At 43.0% G+C, this 21,112-nt stretch overlaps 1 protein-coding gene across 7 annotated transcripts in view; it reads left to right on the forward strand.

Annotated features, from left to right (window-relative positions):
- The window catches only part of LOC308433077 (nuclear autoantigen Sp-100-like), a 57,171-nt gene extending 39,372 nt beyond the window's left edge, over positions 1–17,799 (forward strand). For 6 of the 7 annotated variants that reach the window (XM_080932942.1, XM_080932947.1, XM_080932946.1 and 3 more), the window contains 9 exons: positions 2,502–2,606; positions 5,315–5,457; positions 6,865–6,903; positions 7,154–7,192; positions 10,679–10,794; positions 12,689–12,806; positions 13,066–13,137; positions 13,858–14,001; positions 16,925–17,799. In XM_080932942.1, the coding sequence (XP_080789068.1) occupies positions 2,502–2,606; positions 5,315–5,457; positions 6,865–6,903; positions 7,154–7,192; positions 10,679–10,794; positions 12,689–12,806; positions 13,066–13,137; positions 13,858–14,001; positions 16,925–17,044 (896 nt within the window). In that variant the 3' untranslated portion in view covers positions 17,045–17,799. The remainder of the gene's footprint in view (positions 1–2,501; positions 2,607–5,314; positions 5,458–6,864; positions 6,904–7,153; positions 7,193–10,678; positions 10,795–12,688; positions 12,807–13,065; positions 13,138–13,857; positions 14,002–16,924) is intronic. The other variant, XM_080932944.1, reaches the window with a different exon arrangement.
- The last annotated feature ends 3,313 nt before the right edge of the window (positions 17,800–21,112 follow it).

The following is a 21,112-nucleotide window of genomic DNA, read 5'->3' on the forward strand; positions in this document are numbered from 1 at the left end:
CTTAATTTAAAGGCATATGGAACCTTGCCTGGTTCTAATTAGGTTTTGATTTTTAACGTATTATACTGGCTAACATAGGCCATTTCTATGCAAGTGAGTAAACGTACTTTAAGCAGGACCCGTGACCCTCCACTTTCTACTCCTGTTAGTCTCTTTTGTCTCCTAGACAATTTTGGTCCTACCTTCATGTCCTTGGTACATACAATTTTATGGGGGAGGCGTGGTAGTACATGCCTTTAATCCTAGCACTCGGAAGACAAAGGCAGAGGAACATTTGAGTTCAGCCTGGTCTACAGAGAACAGCCAAGGCTACAGAGATAAACTGTCTCAAAAAAAGTAATAATAATAATAATAATAATAATAACTTTGTGTCTCTGTATGAATTTTTAAGATCCACAAATGAGAGCAAAACATACCTTTGTCTTTCTGAGACTGACTCAGTTTCCTTAACAAGATGATTTCCCAGCTGTATTCAGTTTTCTCTAAATGGCATAATTTTGATTTTCTTTTTTGTGGCTGAAAGAACTTCCCCTGTGTGTATAAGTCAGTCTCTTCACCTGCTCCTCTGCTGGTGCCCGGGGTGGGTCCACAGCTTGTCACAACTGCCACAGAAAACGTTGATGAGCTTGCTCTTCTACACTCTGTGTGTTGAGTCACAAGTCAGATTTCTTAACTGGCCGATGAAACCAGTTCCAAGCCTTAAGATCATCACAAGCACTGGTCAGTTTCAAGTGCACAATGGGTTGTTGACAACTCCCATCATCCCATTGATTAGTTAGTTGATTTGGCAGGGACCCAGAACTGCGTAGGCCTTCATGTGCCATTCTTAAAGAAGAAAATACAGTGTGTGACCCACATGACATTTAGCATATTTATTCATACCCACATAGAAAGCCACAGAACCCTACAGACCTCGATGGTGACACAAGACCTGTATTCTAATTCCCAAAGTCCTGTGTGTCTTAAACCTGTCATGTGTCCTTTTCCAACTCAGCTTACTTATCTGTAAAGATGTGACGTAGTCTTTCAGGCGAATTGAGCTGAGTGCCCACCTGGCCCACTGTTGTTCTGAAAGACTGGACTCTAAAGTGACTGTGGGATGCTCACCCCCCTCATCCCACCCCCACTGTGTCTTTGATGGATTCCTTTAAGTGCCTGGAAAGGTAGAAGACACTAGTGTGGAAACTCGCTGTAAGGCCTTCGTTGTCTGGTTCAATGGAGTTAGATTCCGTACACTCTGTACTCTGGTGTCAGGAAACAAGGATGATCTTCGAAGGCTGGGAGGTTGAAGAGATTTTGAGAAACTACAGGAAAACAAGACATACTTTATTCCCCAGCATACAGGCTTCTAGGCAGGCTGGCATCAGCAGGTGCCACCATATGCTGGCATGTGTGCAGGCAGGCTGAGTAAAGGTAGGCACTCACATCTGCACATAAACACACAGGTAGACCAGCAACAGTGATGAGTCCAGCCCCTGACCTCATGGCCATATTTATACAGAACTGTACAAAAGTGGCACCCTGCCAGAAATGACTATCTGATGCATGACATCACTGTTTACTTGGTGGTCTCCAGACATCTTGTGTCAGCCACCCCCTTCTACTATGTCCAGTGTCAGCCATGTTTTAGCTGGCTTATATCAGATTTACATATCAACACCATGTTGTCTAAATATAAACGCTCTTGTGGCTTCCTCTTTCTAATACATACACCCCTTGAAGGATATACAGGGTTCCTTTAGCGTCTACAAAATCTTCTACAGCTGTGGTTCTCAACCGATGCCTTACAACTCCTCTTGGGGGTTCAACAACTCTTTTACATGTGTCGCCTAAGGCCACCATTGTTGGAAAACACAGGTATTTAGGTTACCAACCGTAACAATAGCAAACTTACAGTTATGAGGTAGTGACAAAACTAATTTTATGGTTGTGGGTCATCACAACACGGGGCGTTGTATTAAAGGGTCGCAGCATTAGGAAAGGTAAGAGCCACTGCTCTAGAGCTACCCGAGCCCCCAGGCAAGCACAGAAAAGGACAGCAAATCAGATCAAAGGACAAAGACGATACCCCCCTTATTGGGTGCCTTCTCCCATGCTACTCTCTTACCGTAAATACATCCAACAAGATAGTAGAACAAAGTCTGAGAGTTGTGCTTCCCATCTACAAAACTCCAAAGACTAATATAGTAAGAATTAACTCTCTGAAGTATTTGGAAGAAACTCATCACACAATGGCTTCTGTAGCCAACAAGTCTGAGAGCTAGAATTCTTTCCCGAAAGGTTCTGGCTGCTGCGTAGGAGTCCAGAGGTTGGAAGAAGAGCATGTTGTTATCTATATTAGCATCTAATCTTTCCTGAAAGAAATAATACATGCTATATTATAAAATCTAACTAATTCATGTGAAGACCTAGTGCATTTTTAGTTGCACAAGCAAGACACCAAAATTGGTAGAGGGAAGGCGCTGCACAGTTCGAGAATAAAGTGAAATGTGTCCCTGTAGGTCCGAGAATTCCCAGAGAAGAAAATCCGAATTTTAGCAATACTAAGCTTCCGGTGACATGCGGCAATGTTGAGGGGGTTCTGCATACTGAGAAATTTATACAAGGTGAGTTTCAAATCTTCAGTGCCCTTCAAAGGCACAGTGTAGGGGACAGTGTTGAGGGGGTCATATTCCTGGTCTAGTTTGTAGAACTCGAGATATAGGCAATGCCACACCTGTTAATGAGGTGAGAAGTTGTGAGACCCAGAGAAGAGATCATGAGCCAGCATGGTCCAGGCTGTGGTGGTATACTCCTTCAATCCCAGCACTTGACAGGCAGAGACAGGTAGATCGCTGAGTTAGTCTGGTCTACAGCTCAAGTTCTAGAACAGCCAGAAGTTTGAAGGAAAGGGGGAGGGGGAAGGGGAGGGGAGAAGGAGAGGGAGGGGGAAGGAGGAGAGGGAGAGGGAGGGGAAGGGGGGGGAGGAAAGGGAGGGGGAGGAGGAGACGGAGGGGGAGGAGGAGAGGGAGAGGGAGGGGAAGGACGAGAGGGAGGGAGACGAAGAGGAAGAGAAAGAAGAGGAGAAGAAGGAGGAGGAAGAGGAGGAGGAGAGGGGAGGGGACGGGAGGGGAGGGGAGAGGAGAGATGTGGGCATGAGAGACCAAGTCTAGAAGCACCTGGTGGAGACTGCCTGAGCCCAGTACCAGGGCTATTAACAGCCATGACTTATGAAGGCACCGCTCCCTGTGGATACCCACGAGGGAATGGGCACTCCTGTAACAGTTTCAGCACAGTGAGATGACACTTGCAGATGGTGGTTTTCCAGGGGAGTCTGTGTTCTCAGGGTTGCTGTGTCTATCCTTTTCTGCATCACACCTCAGAGAGGCAGCAGGAATGAGGGCATTTTCCATACGTTTTTTCTTTTTGTCTTCCTTGAGGTACTGGGATTAGACCCAGGACTTTGTGCATATTAGGCAAATATTCTGTCATGAGCTCTACCCCAAGTTTCAGGTTTGCATAATTAAATATAAACCCATAGCCTATCAGGTTACCTCTCCCTTCGCTTTGTGAAAAAGACCCAGAAGAGGCCCATCTAGTACCTCACAGCAGAGGGAAAGCTTCCGCAGCTGGACGGGAAATGTACGTGCCCGAGAGATTCGTCATCAACCTTTGTGGGTCTGTTACCTGTATATCTGTCAAACTTTAATCTAAGTAAAAAAAAGGGGGGGGGTTGAATTGGAAAAAAGATACAGTAAAACTTCAGGTTTACCAGTGAATTAGCCCAGTATTCTTGGCTCTATTGAAATATTCAAGTCAGGCTACTCTATAGACTTACAGATTTAGGGGCTAACAGGCCAAGGTCATGCAGCCTATTGTGTGGCTTTTGGTTAAGAGACTGCTGGTAGGTGGCTTCATAACAGGAACACATCATAAGACAGGAAGCCAGTGATTGGGGGTCCTATGAGAGTTATTGTAATCCCTCCTGAGGACAGCACCCTCTATGACTGAGTGGCACCTCATATGTCACCAAGTCAAGGAGCAGGTTTTCATTCATAGCTAAGTAGGAGGAGGCACTCATAGCTAAACCCCAGGCCAGTTGCTCTGTCAGCTGCATCAGGCTCTCTAAGCCTGAACTTCCTCTTTTACAAAATGAGAATAAAATTTCTCTCATTTCTCTCACCATACTGCTATGAGAAAAAAGAAAGAAAAGAAAATAGACCAAAAAAAAAAAAAAAAAAAAAATACCATGAAAATCATCATTGTTAAGGCACAGAACTATTGGTCTAGCTTCCGTCGTGACTGAGCTTTTTCCCACAGCACAGTTTTTTATTTAAGACTTATTTTTATTTTATGAGCATGAGTGTTGGATGCCTGTGTGTCTGTGCACTGTGCATGTGTGTCTGTGTGTCTGTGCACTCCATGGAGCCCATGGAGACCAAAAGAGACATCGGAACTGGTGCTTCTAAGACACATTGTAGGCTCTGAGACACGAACCTGGGTCTCCTGCAATAGCAGCAGGCAATTTAAACCACTGGACCATGTCCCTAGCCGCAATACGGTTCTTTCGTTATCAACAAATAGATCCTTTCCCGACAGTTCTGCTGCCTATGTGTGATCTAGCTTTCCCCTCTAGACAACATTTCCCAAATCACTTTTAACATCAAGTAGCCGTGTGTCAAAAATATGAGAATATTTTATAGCCTACTGTCATGGGCTGGAAGAGTGATGCTGATGAAGACAGGCTAGCTGGAGTGACAACTTCCTCATGGGTGGGTTCCAGGAGCCCAGCGGGAAACTCTGTGTCTGCACTCAGCTTTCTGAAATGCAAGTTGGCTCTTGTCTTTTACTGGAGCACAGTAAAAGGGAGAGAAAGAATTCTGCTCACATCTCAAGGACCTTCCTTTACTAGGTTTCTTTCCTTTTAATATTACAGTAGAGTACTTTTAAAGGTGATGTTGAAAGCTGGGGAGACAACATGATTAAGAGCACTGGCAGCTCTTCCAGAGGACCCAGGTTCGATTCTCAGCAACCCCAGGGTGGCTCACAACCATCCATAACTCCGGTCCCAGGAGAGACAATGCCCTTTTCTGGTTTCTGTCGGCAGAAAACATGCATGTTGGGCACAGGCACAAAGCGCCGGTACTCATGAAATAAGTAAATGAGTTCTTATTAGAAAAAGTTCAAAGGCCAATGTCAACTCTTCTTCGTCCTTGCCTATCAGGTTGACGAGGGGCCCCTGATGACCAAGCCTGAGCCCCAGATCTAGCATGATGGTAGGGTGACCAAGAGCAGGTGTTTTGATAGCTGGCTGCTCAGTGTCTTGCTCTCACAGGCATCTATGAGAGAAGCATCCAGAGTACGGGAGGACGGTGGTTCACTCCCATGGACTTTGAAATTGAAGGAAACCATGAAAGATCCAAGAACTGGAGGCAAAGCATCCGATGTAATGGATGGACCCTGAAAGAACTGATAAAGGTATCCTGCTGGCAGATAACACTCGTGGTTCCTAGAACCATGGTAGATTACAGGTCTCTTCTACGTGACAGGCAGTTTCCGATATTCTGGGAGAAAGGCAACAGATTCGAGGCTCTCTCGGTGTGACTGGTAGCTTCAGCAAAAGGTCTCACTGGTATCAGACGTTAGCAGAATTTCTGTCTATTATGACTCTTCTTTAGTCAGGTTCCATGGCATGGGTGGCTGCCAGCAGGGCATTCAGGTGTTACCTTGGCTGGCTTCAATTACAGCTTAATCCTCTTAAATGAATTAATTCACATCCTTTGGATGGTAGAAAAGATCCTGCATGACTTTTACCCTTAACTGGTTGTATAAGATTTGGTGGCTTCGAGTTACTTTAAATCGGGGGGGGGGGGTCTTTTAAATTTGGAATGTCAGTGAAGAAGGGAGATATAATAACATATCTGAAAATAATTCACCCATGTGGATGTCTGAGTTACAGAATGACCGAGCAGGACTTCTTCCAGGAGGTCAGCTAGCACTTCTTTTTGAAAAGGAATAGTTGTGTGTGGTGGTTCACACCTGTAATCCCAGCACTTAGGACAGCGAGGCAAAGGTTGCCCAGACTCTGTAGTGAGTTTCAGGACGGCCTAGGTCACAGAGTGAGACCTTCAGTCCCCTCTGCACCAAAAGAAAAGTAAATTTTAAAAAAGTTATTTAAAGATTGCATTAAAAAAAAAAGCCCTTCTTTCATACCAATGCTCTGGTAGGGGGTGAGGGGAGATCAGGAGGTTCCATTGGCAGTTGAACCTATTATGTTCGACTCGAGTACATTGCTCTCTCTGTCACATATCTCAGGTGGCCTTTCCCTGTGTCACACACTCACAATAAAGGAAAAGGGATTGCTCATTGAGTACTGACCTCATTGCATCTAAAGCCATGCGATCGCAGGTGTGAGCCCCTGGGCAGAGCAAGGCTGCACCCTCACACCCTATCTGCAGTTACTGCTGTGAGGAGAGGCGGCCGGCGGCAGGAAGTGACACCTGCAGCTAAGGGGCGGGACGGTGATTTCCGGGCTTGAGGTTAAAAACCATGTCATGGAGGAGTCTTCTTCACTAAGTTTGGTCATAAAGGAAAATAGTTCAGACAGTGTAGAATGGGGCTTTCTGCATGGGGGAAGAAGAACGTGAAAATGAGCCTCCGTGTGTCAGGAAGCCGTGAGTGATCACGTGGCATCTTTGTCTGAGCTCACTGTGAAGAAAGTTCTAAGGTTTCCCTGACTCACTGTGGGGCAGCATGGGAAATAAATAATTTCCAGGGAGACACCACAAGATATCCAGATAACAATGTCTAGAAGGCACTGAGAAATACCTAGCTCAAGAATTAAAGACAAGGGCCCACCCCATCATCAATCTCTCTGTCTTTCAGAAAGGAGTACTACAAGACCCACCAAGGAAAAAGAAAAAGGTAGTTATGTCCCGCAGTCTCCTGCTGTGATGTCTGAGGCTATTGTCTACAAATTGCTTGTTTTCCATCTCCACGTGACCATATAAGTTTTAAAACTGACCTATTTGGATCTGACCAAATTTGCATTTATCCTATGGTGCTTATCTAGTTGTTTTCCAATGATTTGCTTCTTTGAGCATGAAAACATTTGAGGCAGAGACGGGAGCCGAGCTTGGGAGCTATCCCACAAGGGATCTCTTGTGTCTTTCAGAAGGAAACCCCACCAAACCCACAGCAAACACAAAGAAAGGTAAATGCCCTGTGACCCTCCATCATGATGTCTGAGGCCAACATCTACAAACTGTTAGCTGTCCATCTCTGTCACATTATAGTTGTTAAATTCACTGATTGTGATAAAAACGGATTTTATAATCTGGTATCATTGTGGTTGATATTTTAATATAGTAAATATATATATATATATATATATATATATATATATATATATATATAATATTTTAGATATAGATATATAGTAAAATTCCAGGACTCTGTTTAACATCAAAACATTTAAAAATAAGGTAGGAACAACCCTTAAAATTGTAAAAGAATAGATTGGTAATATGGCTCAAAAAATAAAGGTGCTTGCTGCCAAACCTGACAACCTGAGTTCAACCCCCAGGAACCATATGACAGAAAGAGAAAGCCACTTCCCAAAATGTGTTCTTTGCTCTCCACCTGAGAGTCACAGGAGAAACCACACACATGCAATGGATGTGATTTTTAAAAACCTGAGGCCTAGAAAGATGGCTCAGTGGTTAAGAGCACTAGCTGCTCTGTCAGAAGACACAGTGTGTTCTCAGCTTCTACAAGGTAGCTTACAACCATCTGTAACTCCAGTCCCAGCCCCCTCCCTCTTCTGATCTCTTACTTAGATACAGCCGCTTTTCTTGTTTCTCTCTGGTCTCTGGGTGGCTAAAACAGATGCCACGTCTGCTGGTTCATGGGCCACAGCTTCGGACGCAGAGATCTCACCTGATGACTATGCATTAGAACCCTTCGGACTATTCGAGCATTCAGTTCAATGAAATGGCTCGTGATTGGATCCAAGATACGTGTTTTTCTCCCAACGTGTTAAGGATCAAACATAGGGCCTCGTTTGTGTCAGGCTATACATTCTACTTAGGAACTATACTCTCAAGCCTCGAGTTTATTTCTCATTACGCGAGTGATTTTAGTCTATAACATGTTGAAAACTACCACTAAATAAGAGAACAAATTTTTTTATTTATAAAGGGGGAGTGGGGGTGTAAAATAGCTCAGTGGTTAAGAACACTTACTGCCTTTCCAAAGACCTGGGTTCAAAACCTGGCACCCACAAATCCAACTTCTTCTATCTTCTGAGGGCCCCAGGCTTGCAGGTGGCATACAGACATGTGCAAGCAACGCATCTGTACACATAGAGTTAAAATAAAAAATAAAACTAAAGTCGTAAAGTGTTTGCCTACTGGTAGACACTTGTCTAGCACACAACAGGTGCCCTGGGTTCAAACCCCAGTACCATGGACAAATGGCCGCTAAAAGGGGGCTAGAAGTGCATGGAAATATGCCTCAATGGTTCAGTGATCGCCTAGGTCTGGATTCCTTGCCCACATTAAAAAGGCAAACCTCAGGCTTCCAAAGGACTCCAGACAATAGAACCCCATGTAGATCTGTCTGTGCACTGCGATTTCGTGGGACTCGCTTGCAGTGTTTTTAATAGGATGATGAATCAGAAACCTTGACCAAACAACCTGAAAATAGTGTTCAGCAAACAGTCACAGCACATGCCATTATAAAAAACAAGGACTGTTCCAGGGTAGGTGGAGATAAGTGTCACCAAAGTGTCCCTCATGAGCCATTCAAGGTTCCTATTGAAAGACCAGATTGGGTTTCGAAGCCTAGAATTTGCACTTTGTGTGCAGTTCTTGTGACATGGTGAATCTCAGGATGAAGAAAACACAGATTGTGATTTTATTCACTTCATCTCTGAACTGTTAGATGTTTTCCTTTGACCTCACCTGGGGTTTGTTTTCTCACCAAGATAATAATTCCTCTCTCTCTCTCTCTTTCTCTCTCTCTCTCTGTGTCTGTGTATGTGTATGTGTGTGTGTGACATATATATATATATATATATATATATATATATATATATATATATATATATATATATATATGCCAGATCACACTACATTAAAAGCAGATAAATGCAGGTTTACTCAATACCGTTCCCAGGCAGGCTCATTAGTCCCAATGAACAGGCTGAGGGAGTCACGTGCCCAGGGTAAGGCAAGAGGGACGTATATAGATCTTTAGGCAAAAGGTGATGATGTGTCAGCTATAAGCTGGGTTTGTGCCCAAGTATGGTCAAGAGATGAGCACTTAGGCAGGAATTGGGGTGGCTGGCAGCATCAGGGGAGGAGGTTGCGACAGCTGACGAGAATACAGAACTAGACTCTGTGCCTTTCCGTTGTTCGGAGGCTTCCTAGTGCGGGTAGAGTTTAGGGAAAGGATTTTTTTTTTTTTTTTTTTTTGCAGGTGTGAGCAGGGATTCCAGCCAAGCATAAGGGATTCTGCCCCTCGATAGCTGCAGGCCCCACACAAGTACAAGAATGAGATGAGACTTAGAAATTGATAGGCTTGTGTGGTGGAGGGCTGGGTGTCTGAGACACTGGGTGGGTTTAGCTGGGGCTCACATCCAGGCTTTGCATGATGAGTGGTTAGAGGCTAGATGACCTTTGTAAAAGAGGAACAGATTCAGAGTCACAGAACAATACAGATTCCCTAGAGAGGCAGGGTGTGAATGTCACAGGCCCAAACCAAGGTTAGAATATAGATCTGAAAGTCTAGAAAGGGGTGGTCATGGGAGGAGCTATGAACATTGAGGCATACAAAATGAGTCAAGGGTGCAGGACAGAATCCAAGGAATCTTCAGGTTCTAATAACAGAGGCAGATCTTCAAGCCTGGGTGGTTCCCCTGGCCAAATGCCTCGAACATTAGAAATGTGACCTTGGAAACTGAGCCAGGGTAATCAGAACCCAAGCTAATCCTGGACACGAGCCCCCTCTCAAAAAAAGACGATAATGATTAAATTAATTAGCTAACAAATTAAGCCAGATACAACTTTTCACTTCCTGAATAATAAATGTATCAGGCTATCTTTAATTCAACTTTCTTGCTACCCTTGTTATTACAACAGTATTTCTGTTATGTTACTGTCAGAATTTGCTTTCTTCAGAATAATAATTTTTCTAACCTGACACCGACCAACAATTCCATGAACTTTATTTCATACCAGAATGTCTTCTTCTAAAATCTCTGCTCAGTAATACTTCACAGTGTTTTGAGGAGATGGGCTGGAAAGATAGAGCAGTAGTTAGAGCACTGGCTGCTCTTCCAGAGGACCCAGGTTTGATTCTCAGCACTGATATGGCAGCTCACAATATCCTGCAAATCCAAGTCCAGGCTCTAATTCTCCCGCTGGCCTTTTCAGGTACCTGTACATGTGTAATATACATAATGTGTTTGCAAATGTGTATGTGTGTGTGTGCCTGTGTGTGTTAATATATATTACATATATACATAATATATATATTATATGTATATTAACACACAGGCACAAATACAAATAAGTATTTGAAACATACTTTGGAATGGAGAAATTTCTAAACTACCTTGGTATAGGGAAAGGGCGTTTCTTCTAGAATTCTGGAGTCACACTGATCTTGAAGTTGTCTACAACATTTCTTCTTGTAGCCGGAAAATCCAAAAGTTTGTAAAGTATGCCGCCAACCACGGAAATTGTACCGTTGTGCTACTTGTAGAAAATTCTATCATAAGAATTGCCACATTCCACCTGTGGAAGATAAGAGGTTAGTAAGACAGCCCTGTCTCCAGTCCTTCCTCCTCAGAGCACAGTTTGCCCCTACATACACACACATACAAACACACACACACACACACACACATATACAAGCACACACACACACAAACATATACACACACACAAACACATACACACAAACAAACAAACAAACACACACACACACACACACACACACACACACACACACATACACAGAGAGAGAGAGAGAGATTCTGATACAGTGGGAACAAGATCCTTAGTCTCGAGTTCCAGAAGTGGCCAGTGCTGTTTCTCAGCACTCATAGTAGAAGACTGATAGAAATAAAGGCCCTGGAAGTGGTTACCTGTAAAAAGCATTGCTCCATCTTTCTGATGTACTCCACTGGGGTGATGACACCATAGAGCAGTTGTTGGTCTGAACCATGTAGTCTCCTTTCTCACTATGGAATTCCAAAGTTGACAAAGTTAGGCTGTATCAAGCCTTCAGAAATCCACCCTAGCATTCTGTCAAACTAGTTAATGCTGGGTTCCAGATCACATCATAAGAACTGTGAATTCTGAGTGTTAGCACCCTACCCCAACCAAAGCACTTCTTTGCTATAGATGTGTCTTTGGACAGAGATGGTGTATGAGATTCCAAGAGGAAGACAAGGGACTGACTGGATGGGTTCTGTGGATAGTGTGGACAGAACTACTGTGACCCAGAAACTAGTCTCTACTGGAAATCCTCTAATAGAGCATTGCCCTCTGGAACCATAAGACTACCCACCAGCTCCCAGAGTACCATCTCACAGAATTATTGAAGACATCTTTTTCTAACTAGTTAGACAAGCTACCTAGGCACAGAATGAATCACCTCCTTACTCTGACCAATGCAGCTCCCAACACCCCACCAGGGGCATTTTGTAATGGGTACCTTGAAAAAGATACTGAATGGACAAAGAGAGGTCAGTCTTGTTAAGATGGATCATTGAAATGAGTGAAACTTGGGGTTTCTTAGTCAAGGTTTTTATCACTGTGATAAAACACCACAACCAAAACTAACTTGGGAAGGAAATACTATTTCTTCTAACAGTTTGTAACCCACCATCCAGTGAAGTCAGGGTGGGAACCTGGAGGTAGGAGCTGATTCAGAGGCCATGGAAGGGTGCTGCTTAATGGCTTGCTCCTCATGACTTGTTCAGCAGTTATTTTTCTTATATTACCCTGGACCAGAGGTGTCACAGACAAGAAAATGTACCATAGACTCTCTTACAGGCTAATCTGGTTAAGGAATTTTTCTCACATGAGGTTTCCTCTTCCAAAATGACTCAAATTGACATAAAGTTAGTGGGCATGTGAGGTAAAGCGGAACACAGTTGACACCATAAGCAAATCTACTTTCCACGGTTCCATAAGTTTCTAGCCACAGAACTTACAATGCTATAGGTGAAAAGCTATAGGTAAGAAGATAGCTATATCTTGTGCTCTGCTCACTCAGCAAGGCTGAGAAGCAAAAACTGCTTTCTGGTTGCCTGATTGTAAATCTATAGTCTGATTGGCCCATCAAGGTTCAAGACTCCTTGTTCAAGGCACCAAACTCTCTGTGAGGACCAAACATGGCCTGTTGTCAAACTCCCAATGCTCTTGGATGGCAAAGCCAATTTTTGAGGTCAGTAGGAGTCCATTGCTTCCATGGGTAACCACCTCATTCAACATAGTGACTTTTAATGGAAGGGGTTATCCTTGCACATTGAACCTACATGGAGCTCCAGTATAAGGGTCCTGCAAGAGCAAAGTTGAACACAAGGTAGAAACCATTTGTCATTGTTGACCAGAGGGCATTATCAGCCACAGGAGGTGGGGGTTGCTGGTTCACAAGCCTCTCTCTGCTCTTGCTCACTTTATACCTGACCTCTCAGTGGCCCATGGCATTGTGCCTTCTGCAAGACAAAGAATCAATTAAGGTGCCAAACAAACCAAGCATATTATAAAGAAGCTGAGGTCTTGAAGAGGAAGATGTCACCCGACGAGCAGCTGGTGAGTCAATGGGAAGTTGAACATCCCCTTTTTGGTTGGCAGAGGAACACAGTCAGTGAGGAACAGAACCCCAAGGTAAATGGTAATGTGCTTTGATGGTGTGACCCAACACTAGACTGTGGACTTCAGGGAGTAGCTGTGCTTCTTACTTGTCTCAAAGAAGTCAAAGGTCTGGGAGTCGTTCTTGCACCTTGGAATTTAAACATGCCTTTTCTCTCTAAGTTACCTTCCACTTAGAATCACCTTTCATCTTCTGCAGAAATGTGAGATGCTTCTCTTGACTATCTATTGCAGTCCAAAAAGTGGCTTTTTTATCCCAAAACCAAAGAAAGTGAGTAAAACAACAGACCTGCAATCTTGTGATCTTATCCCCGTGCAAGTGGACTTTCTCTTCGCCTGGTGGGTGGGTCTCTTTGGGTAGGTTGCCATACATAGTAAGTTACCAAAATCTGGGGACAGCATATACAGAGCTATTGGTATATAGAATACATTTTGTTTCTTATGGTTCTAGAGACTGGATGTCTGAGGCTGAGGTGCCAATATGACTGGGTTCTGGTTAGGGTCTTCTACTTCTGGGTTTTTTTTTTTTTTTTTTTTTTTTTTTTTTTTGGCTGTTGTTTTGTTTTGGGTTGTGTTGTTTTGTTTTTGAGACAGTCTCACTGTGTAGCTCTGGCTGACCTGGAGCTATGTAACCAGGCTGGCTTCAGAGTCACAGAGATTCACCTGCCTGCTTCCCAAGTGCTGGAATTATAGGTGTGCATCATGACTGGTAAAAGTCTTTCTTCTGGAATGCAGATGGTACACTTCTGACTGTTCTCTCATATGGTGAAAAAGAGGGGGAAGGGTCTCTGGAGTCTCAATGGGGGCACTAATCCCACCCATAGGGGGCTGCACCTCCATAACCTAATGACTCAAAGAGGCTTTACTTCTTAGTTAGTGCACCAGGATTGGAGGGGCAATGCAAACATTCAGAGCTATAACCTGGAAGTATGTGCAGGACTATGACTCAGGACTATGCTGACAGCTCTGCCTTCTCTGCTTTCCTCAACAGAGGAAAGAAAACTTCCCAGACATCAAGGAGCTCATGTGGTTAAACAAAATCAAGAATAGGCTGAATAAGAAGACATACCATTCGGTACAGCACTTTGTGGGGGACATGCGCCTCATCTTTCAGAACCACAGCATATTTTATAAAGTAAGCCCTTCTGCTTTGCTTCCCTTTGGCTTTGAGCTGAGTCTCTTTCTCTAATCAGGTAGATGCTATAATTGCCCTCACCAAGGAGCAAGCCTGTACAAGTCAGGCTTGAGGGAAGATTCTAGAAACCCCATGATGCAGGTGGGGAAAGTCACAGTGGCACAAAGAACCTCTGAAGGCTCCACTTTCAGACTGGTGATTTTTCACTTGTGGAGGGCAGCAGGCTACAGAGCTTCTCATCATTGCAAGGAATAGCAGTGTATTTTAAAGACAGCCAGCATTCCCTATCTATAGAGGGAGAAAATCAGATCTCTCAAATTGCAAAACCTCTTATTTCTGAATCGCCAGTGCTGTAGCAAACGCTTCTGGCCACAGGGCTAGAGAGATAGCTCAGCAGTTAGGGCGCTTTCTGTTCTTGGAAAGCAGGGAGGTTCCCAGTACCCGCATCATGTGGCTCACCTGTCACTCCAACTCCAGGGAATCCACACCCTATCTTAACCCCTCAAGCTCCTGCACTCCCACATTCATACCCAGTCATTACTACACGTACTTAAATATAATTAAAATGCCAAAGGCAGAGGCAGGTAGACCTTGGTGAATTCAAGGCCAACCTTCTCTACAAAGCAAATTCTACACCAGTCAGGGCTATACAAGGAAACCCTGTCTCAAACAAACAAACATTAACAATAACAACAATAACAAAAAAATACATTCTATCTAATTAACTTTTTGTTTGAAAATTTTGTCTTTCATACAATGTTTTCATCATATTCTTTCCCCTTCCTCTAACTTCTCAGATCCTCCACCACCTCCCTACACACTCAAAAAACAACAATAAAATGAAAATCAAAACAAGTTTTAAAAAAAGCCAAACCAACAGGACAAAATATAGCAAAACAACACAAAAAATGCACACACACTATGGAGTCTGTTTTATGTTGGCCAACTGCCAACTACTCCCGGGCGTGGAACCTGTCCTGGGGTGTGGTTAATATGCTCAGTGACACTCCATTGGACAAACGGATTGTCCCTCTCGAATAGGTCCCAGTTAGAAACAGCTTCTTGGTTAGGGGCAGCACCTTGGGTCCACTTCTGCTTCTTAGTGCTGGGGTTTTGTCTGGTTTGAATCTCTGCAGGTCTTAAACATGCTGTCACAGTCTCTGTGAGTTCATATGAGTAAAAGCTCTCTTGTGTCCAAAAGGTGCTGTCCTCAGCATCATCCCCCACCTCTGGCTCTTACAGTCTTTCTGACTCCTCTTCCACTTAGATCCCTGAGCCTTATGGGGAGGAGTTTGATGAAGACATCCCATTTAGAGCTGAGTGCTCCAAAGTCTCACCCTCTGGACATTTTCCACTTGTGGCTCTCTGTGTTACTTCCCACATACTGCAAAAAAATTCTCTGGTGAAAGTTATGTGATGTTCAGCTCCTCTGATGTGTAATAAGAATACTACTGATGATAATGATTATAATAGTAACACTCTTTTTAAATTGCCATAGAATTAGAAAATTTACCCAGTTGTTGGCTGAGGTGACTTAATGTTAGGTACATGCCCTTAAAACATCTTCTCAAAGCTCTAAGGGGAGACCAAAAGGAAGTCTAAGCAAGGTTTGGTGGAATGAAAGTACATCTGGAGGCTAGAACACCAGACAGAGGTCAAGCTAGGCAACTGAGAGGTGAGGTAGGTGGCCCAGAAAAATTGTCACATCAAATCTTTGTTCACTGAGGTCATGAAAGCTTTGCTTTGTCTGCAACATGAGTCTTGATTGTAGAAAGTCTACCCCATCATCTCTGATCAACATAGAAAGAACCATTCATTTCACCCCATTACTTTTCATTTTAATTTTGTAGCTACTTAAAGGCTGTTCTTTGTGCTCCAAATTCAGGATGGGTGTGTGAGATAAGGCACAGCTTAACTAAATTCATTGCTGTTGAGTTTACCTCCTAACCTTTGTTACTGTTGGGCCTAAAATGAGTAAGTAACATACTCTATCAATTTACCTCATGGTTTTATGGCTAGTTTAAGAACCTAATGTAGTTTTAGTTTATTTTAACTAATCAGTGACGAGTCACTTGCTGAAAAGATACATTTGGAAGGGTCTTTGCTATGTAGACCAGGACAGTCTTAAACTCACAGAGATCCACCTGCCTCTGCTTTTCCAGGGTATGGCACCACTACCCTGCTAGCAGAGTTTAAGTTGCAGATTTGTCTCTTCTCCAAATTCCATAACTCTTTATCTATACTAAAAATTCCCAAAAGATTGTAAGTGTAGGGCAGAGAAGAGCCCATTATTTTTCCTAAGCATTCGCATGCTGCCAAATCTCCAACACGGTAGAAGTGGACAGCTTCTTGCCACAAAAACTTCATTTTGTGCAAAACATATTAAATATATTGTATAGAATTGCATCCGGGTCATCCATGAAATATATTTATATATCAAATTCTGGATTTCAACTTGGGTCTTGTTCCTGTGGTATCTCATTGTGCAAATATTCCAAAATCTGAAGCTCAGACCTGCCTATTTAGATTTAGCTACATATTAGTTTTATGTCCATCTTCACAAGAAAGAGACATTATCAAATCATCAGGGAATATAACTTCTTTCTTAAAAATAAATAGTTACACTTATATTTGCTTTGAAGGGAGAGGGTACATGGCACAAGGCAGGTGCCTGCATGGGGTCAGGGGACAACTCATTGGAATCTTTCCACCATGTGGGGGTCCCAGGGATTGAACTAAGGCAGGTCTGGTTGGAGGCAGGTGCCTTTACCCACCGAGCCATCTTGAAGGCGTCACTACCTCCTCTTAACTGATTTAACCTTACCATTGGAAATAGTCTAAGTGTGGTTCTGGGTTATCCAGAGGGCTGGCCGGCTAAGAGCATGAAGTGATGGCTATCACCGATTTCCTACTTCTTTTTCAGAGAAAGTTCAAAAACCTTGGAATCAGAGTAGGAAACACATTTGAGAAGACTTTCAAAAGAATTTTTTCAGTCGAGGACACAAGCAAAGAACTTCAACCATCTAAGCCACCGTTTTGTTAACCTAGTCCTTTCTGCTCCCTCCACTTCTGGGCCCTCCGGCAGCACAATGCTCGGAGAGCCTTTCTGTGTAGACAGCCTGCCACGACTCCATCTCTAACTTTCCATGTCGTCCTTCCTGTCTGCTCATCCTTCTAAAGAAAACTTCCAATACAATGTATGTCACACATGAGCCCACTGAGAAGATGGCTCCGGAAGCAAGAATGGTGCCTTCCCCATTCTAAACCCAAATCTCATAAAATGCCCTCCAAGGTGTCTTGTCTAGGGGTGGCTTTGCCCTTCTAACTCTGTGACAGGGAGGAGGAACCAGCAAAGGCAGTCCAAGAGTGAAGATACTGAGTGCTTGAAAACAGCTAGAAGGTGTTACAGATACTACAGAAATTACAATTCTTTATCCTAAACTGTAAGATGTGAAAGATAAGCCAGAAATTCAGCCATGGGAGCTCAGTCATGGAGAGAAAGCTCAACTGAAAACTGTGGCTGACTGTTGAGTTTTCACAAACAGTTTCTGTTGTGAGCATACAGTTGGATGGTGCTCTCTCTCCCTCCCTCCCTCCCTCCCTCCCCCTCTCTCTCTCTCTCTCCCTCTCTCTCTCTCTCTGGCCATGTATTCTTTTATCTGGAAACCCCACCAGAGGTTAACTCTTCTCTGACCTGAACTCAATTGGAAACTCCAGCTGACTGCCTCTGCAGGACTCCCCTGGATCCCTGCCCATTCCCCCTGGATATCTGAAGCACATGATTAAAATGATGTTTTGCTGTTCTTTCTACTTACTTTATTTTTAGCTTGTTCTATACTTAATAAAGTCACTCATTCTAAGCTGAAAGTAAACCTATCGCTGTCTGTGCTCAGGACGGTGCAGAACACAGTAGGTTGGGTCAACAAGCATCACAAGATGCTATTGCTAACTGAAGGCCCATGACTCCTATAAACACTGAACTACAGCATAGGGCCAGACAGCGGATGCTACCATGGTTCACTCCTCAGACTCCTGGCCTCTGCTCAGACTGCTGGAATACACGAATAATGCCTTCTATGTCTAAAGCTGCCATTTACAGGATGAACATGTAAAGATTTTCACTCTCTATATCTTTTTCTTCTGCATTTTAGTCAGACAAATTCATGCTGAATGTAAAACTCCAACTCTCAAACTCTGTGAGACCTCAGGGAAAAAAAAACACCCCAAGCTATAAAGAGGCTTCCCTGAGACTTGTGACAATAACCAAAGGCTTGGCAGTCGAACATCATGGACAGACAGTAAATCCCAGTCGGCTACATTGTGCCATGCATGTAATGTGGGTTTTAAAAGTTATTAAAATTCCTAAAGATATTGGTCTACTTATAGTAACATTTGTAAAAAAACTGTCTTTAAAATGAAAATTCATGTTTAATCAAGATGATTACTTGTACTTTTGCAACTTAGGCCTTAATCTCTTTGGAAAGTGAGTCTTAACAAAATTAGGATTTAGTTAAAAACTGCTTTGAAGTGGCTAGATTTATGCCAATGTGGCACAAGCTAGAGTTATTTGAACAGAGAAAACTTCCAATGAGAAAATGCTAGCACCAGATTAGCCTGTGGGGCATTTTTTTAAATTGATGATCAATGTGGGAGACCCTAGTTTATTATGGGCAGTACTACCCCTAGGCTGGTAGCAGGAAAGCAGGCCAAGCAAGCCATGAGAGTAAGCAAGTAAGCAGCACTCCTTCGTGGACCTCTATCAGTTTCAGACCCCAGATTCCTGTCCTGAGTTCCTTCCCTGAAGGATGAAATGTAAGCTATAAACTTAAATGAACCCTTTCCTTCCTAAGGGATTTTGCTCGAGGTATTTATCACAGCAATAGAAACCCTAACCAAGTCATGAGGGCTTTTTTTGATAGGTTTTTGTTTGTTTGTCTAAACTTTCTTTAAATGTTATACAGGATTTAGAATTGTGAAACTGGTAAAACTGTGCTTCTGGCCCACAGTGAAAAAGCTTAGAAAGAACAACCAGTATTTAACCCTCACAGGCCAAGGTCAGCCAGCACCTCATGGATAGGAAACCCTAAGTCACCTGCCCTCTTGATCAAACAGGCTGTGGAGTCTCTGGCAATTGGATACTAACCCATGCACATCCCACAGAGAAGAGAGTCAGTGGAGAGAGACATGTTCCCTGTGTGTGGTGGTTTGAATAGGAGTGGTCCTCATAGACTCATGTATTTAAATGCTTGGCTCATAGAGAGTGGCACTCTTAGGAGATGTGGCCTTGTTGGAGTAAGTGTGGCCTTTTTGGGGGTAGTGTGTCACTGTGGAGGCAGACTGTGAGGTCTTTTATATGCTCAAGCGACTCCCAGTGACTCAGTCCCCTATTGCCTGCAGCTGAAGATAAAGAACTCTCAGCTCCTCCGGCACCATGTCTTCCTGCACGCTGCCCTGCTTCTCACCATGATGATAGTGAACTAAACACCTGAAATTGTAAGGCAGACCCAAAGTAAATGTTTTCCCTTATAAGAGTTACTGTGGTCATGATGTCTCTTCACAGCAATAAAACCCAAACTAAGATACTATGCTTTCAAAGGAAGGGACATGGTCAACAGGACCCTGCAGATGACAAGGATGATAGAGGAAAGTTAAGGGAGTCAGGGGGTCATTCCTAAATCCCCAAGAGGAACACACACAGAGTCTCAACAGATTTTACAAACAAACATTTAATTTTGGCCACTTACATGGTTTTAAGCACCCAAAAGCAAAGTATAATCATCATCATCATCATAATCATCATAATAATAAAGCTATCATTCATAAAGCCAACATTAGTCAGTTTTTAAAAGGCCAGTCTATAAAGTTACCAACTGGGTTAGCTTGTTCAAGATTTCAAGATTAAGTCCTAGTTTTCAGAAAGCACTTAAAACAGAAACAGGGAGACTGGAACAATAAACCAACTGGGAACATAATTTTTCTCTTCAAAATGGACCCCAGAGGTCAACTCCAGGTAAGAGCTGGATAGGGTACTTGCATACCTTCTTTAATCCCAGCACTTGGGAGGCAGAGGCAGGCAGATCTCTGTGAGTTCAAGGCCAGTCTGGTCTACATAGTGAGTTCCTTATCAAGCAGGGCTATTATTTATTTAGAGAAACTTTAATTCAAAAAACAAAACAAAGCTTGGACCTACCAGGCAAAAAAAAATTTGAACATTCCCTGACCCTATTGATGGCTAAACAGGTTTGTTTCTTCCTTAATTCATTAAGTTATCCCAGAGATATTATAATCCTATCACTGTTGCTTGTTATCTATTCTTTTCCCTGGAAGCCTGCCCTGGAGGAATCCTGCCCTCCCCTGGATTCTGTGTGGACCGTCCATGACTGTCTCAAGGGGGGCTTCTGCAGTTTATTTCCAATGGCTCTTTGAGCATTAGGTGATGTTTCTTTTACTTATCTATCTGTCAGTCTAGTCAATCAACAGAGTCTCGAGGGAGGGAGTGAGGATTGAATAGGAAGAAAAACAATCAGATGAAATTATAACACGACTCTAGCCTGTGCTGAGGCTGAAGCAGTTTTATTCTTTCCCAGCCTGCTTTTATATCATTCTAGGTACATCCAAAACACATGGTCAGTTCTTAGATCAAAGACAAAGGAATCAAGTGAAGTGGTGAACAAGGAGATCATACAACATAGTAATCAAGCAGAGTAGTGAGCAAAAAAGATCACACAAGGTAATAGTTAAGTAAGCAAAGAGATCACATATGGTAGTAATTCAGCAAAGCAGTAAATAAAGCACCATAGACACTATTTCTAATATTCTTATCTAAGCCTACTTCCTTAGCCCAGTGACAAATGCCAAATTCCTAGAAGCGGCACCAAAAGCTCTCAACATCTGTCTGTCTGTCTGTCTGTCTGTCTGTCTAGTACTTGCTATTTTTTTTTTAATTTGGTTTATTAACTTAATAAACTCACTCATTCAAACCCAGGGAAAACAAAACTATCTTATTAATTTCTCTCATTTAGTGTATTAGTCAAGGTTCTCTAGAGGAATATAGCTTAATATGTGTAATTATATTAGTTAGTAAATAATATATAATTAATAGAAGTATAGT

The sequence above is a fragment of the Micromys minutus genome (genome assembly GCF_963924665.1).
Source record: "Micromys minutus genome assembly, chromosome: 19".
Lineage (NCBI taxonomy): Eukaryota > Metazoa > Chordata > Mammalia > Rodentia > Muridae > Micromys > Micromys minutus.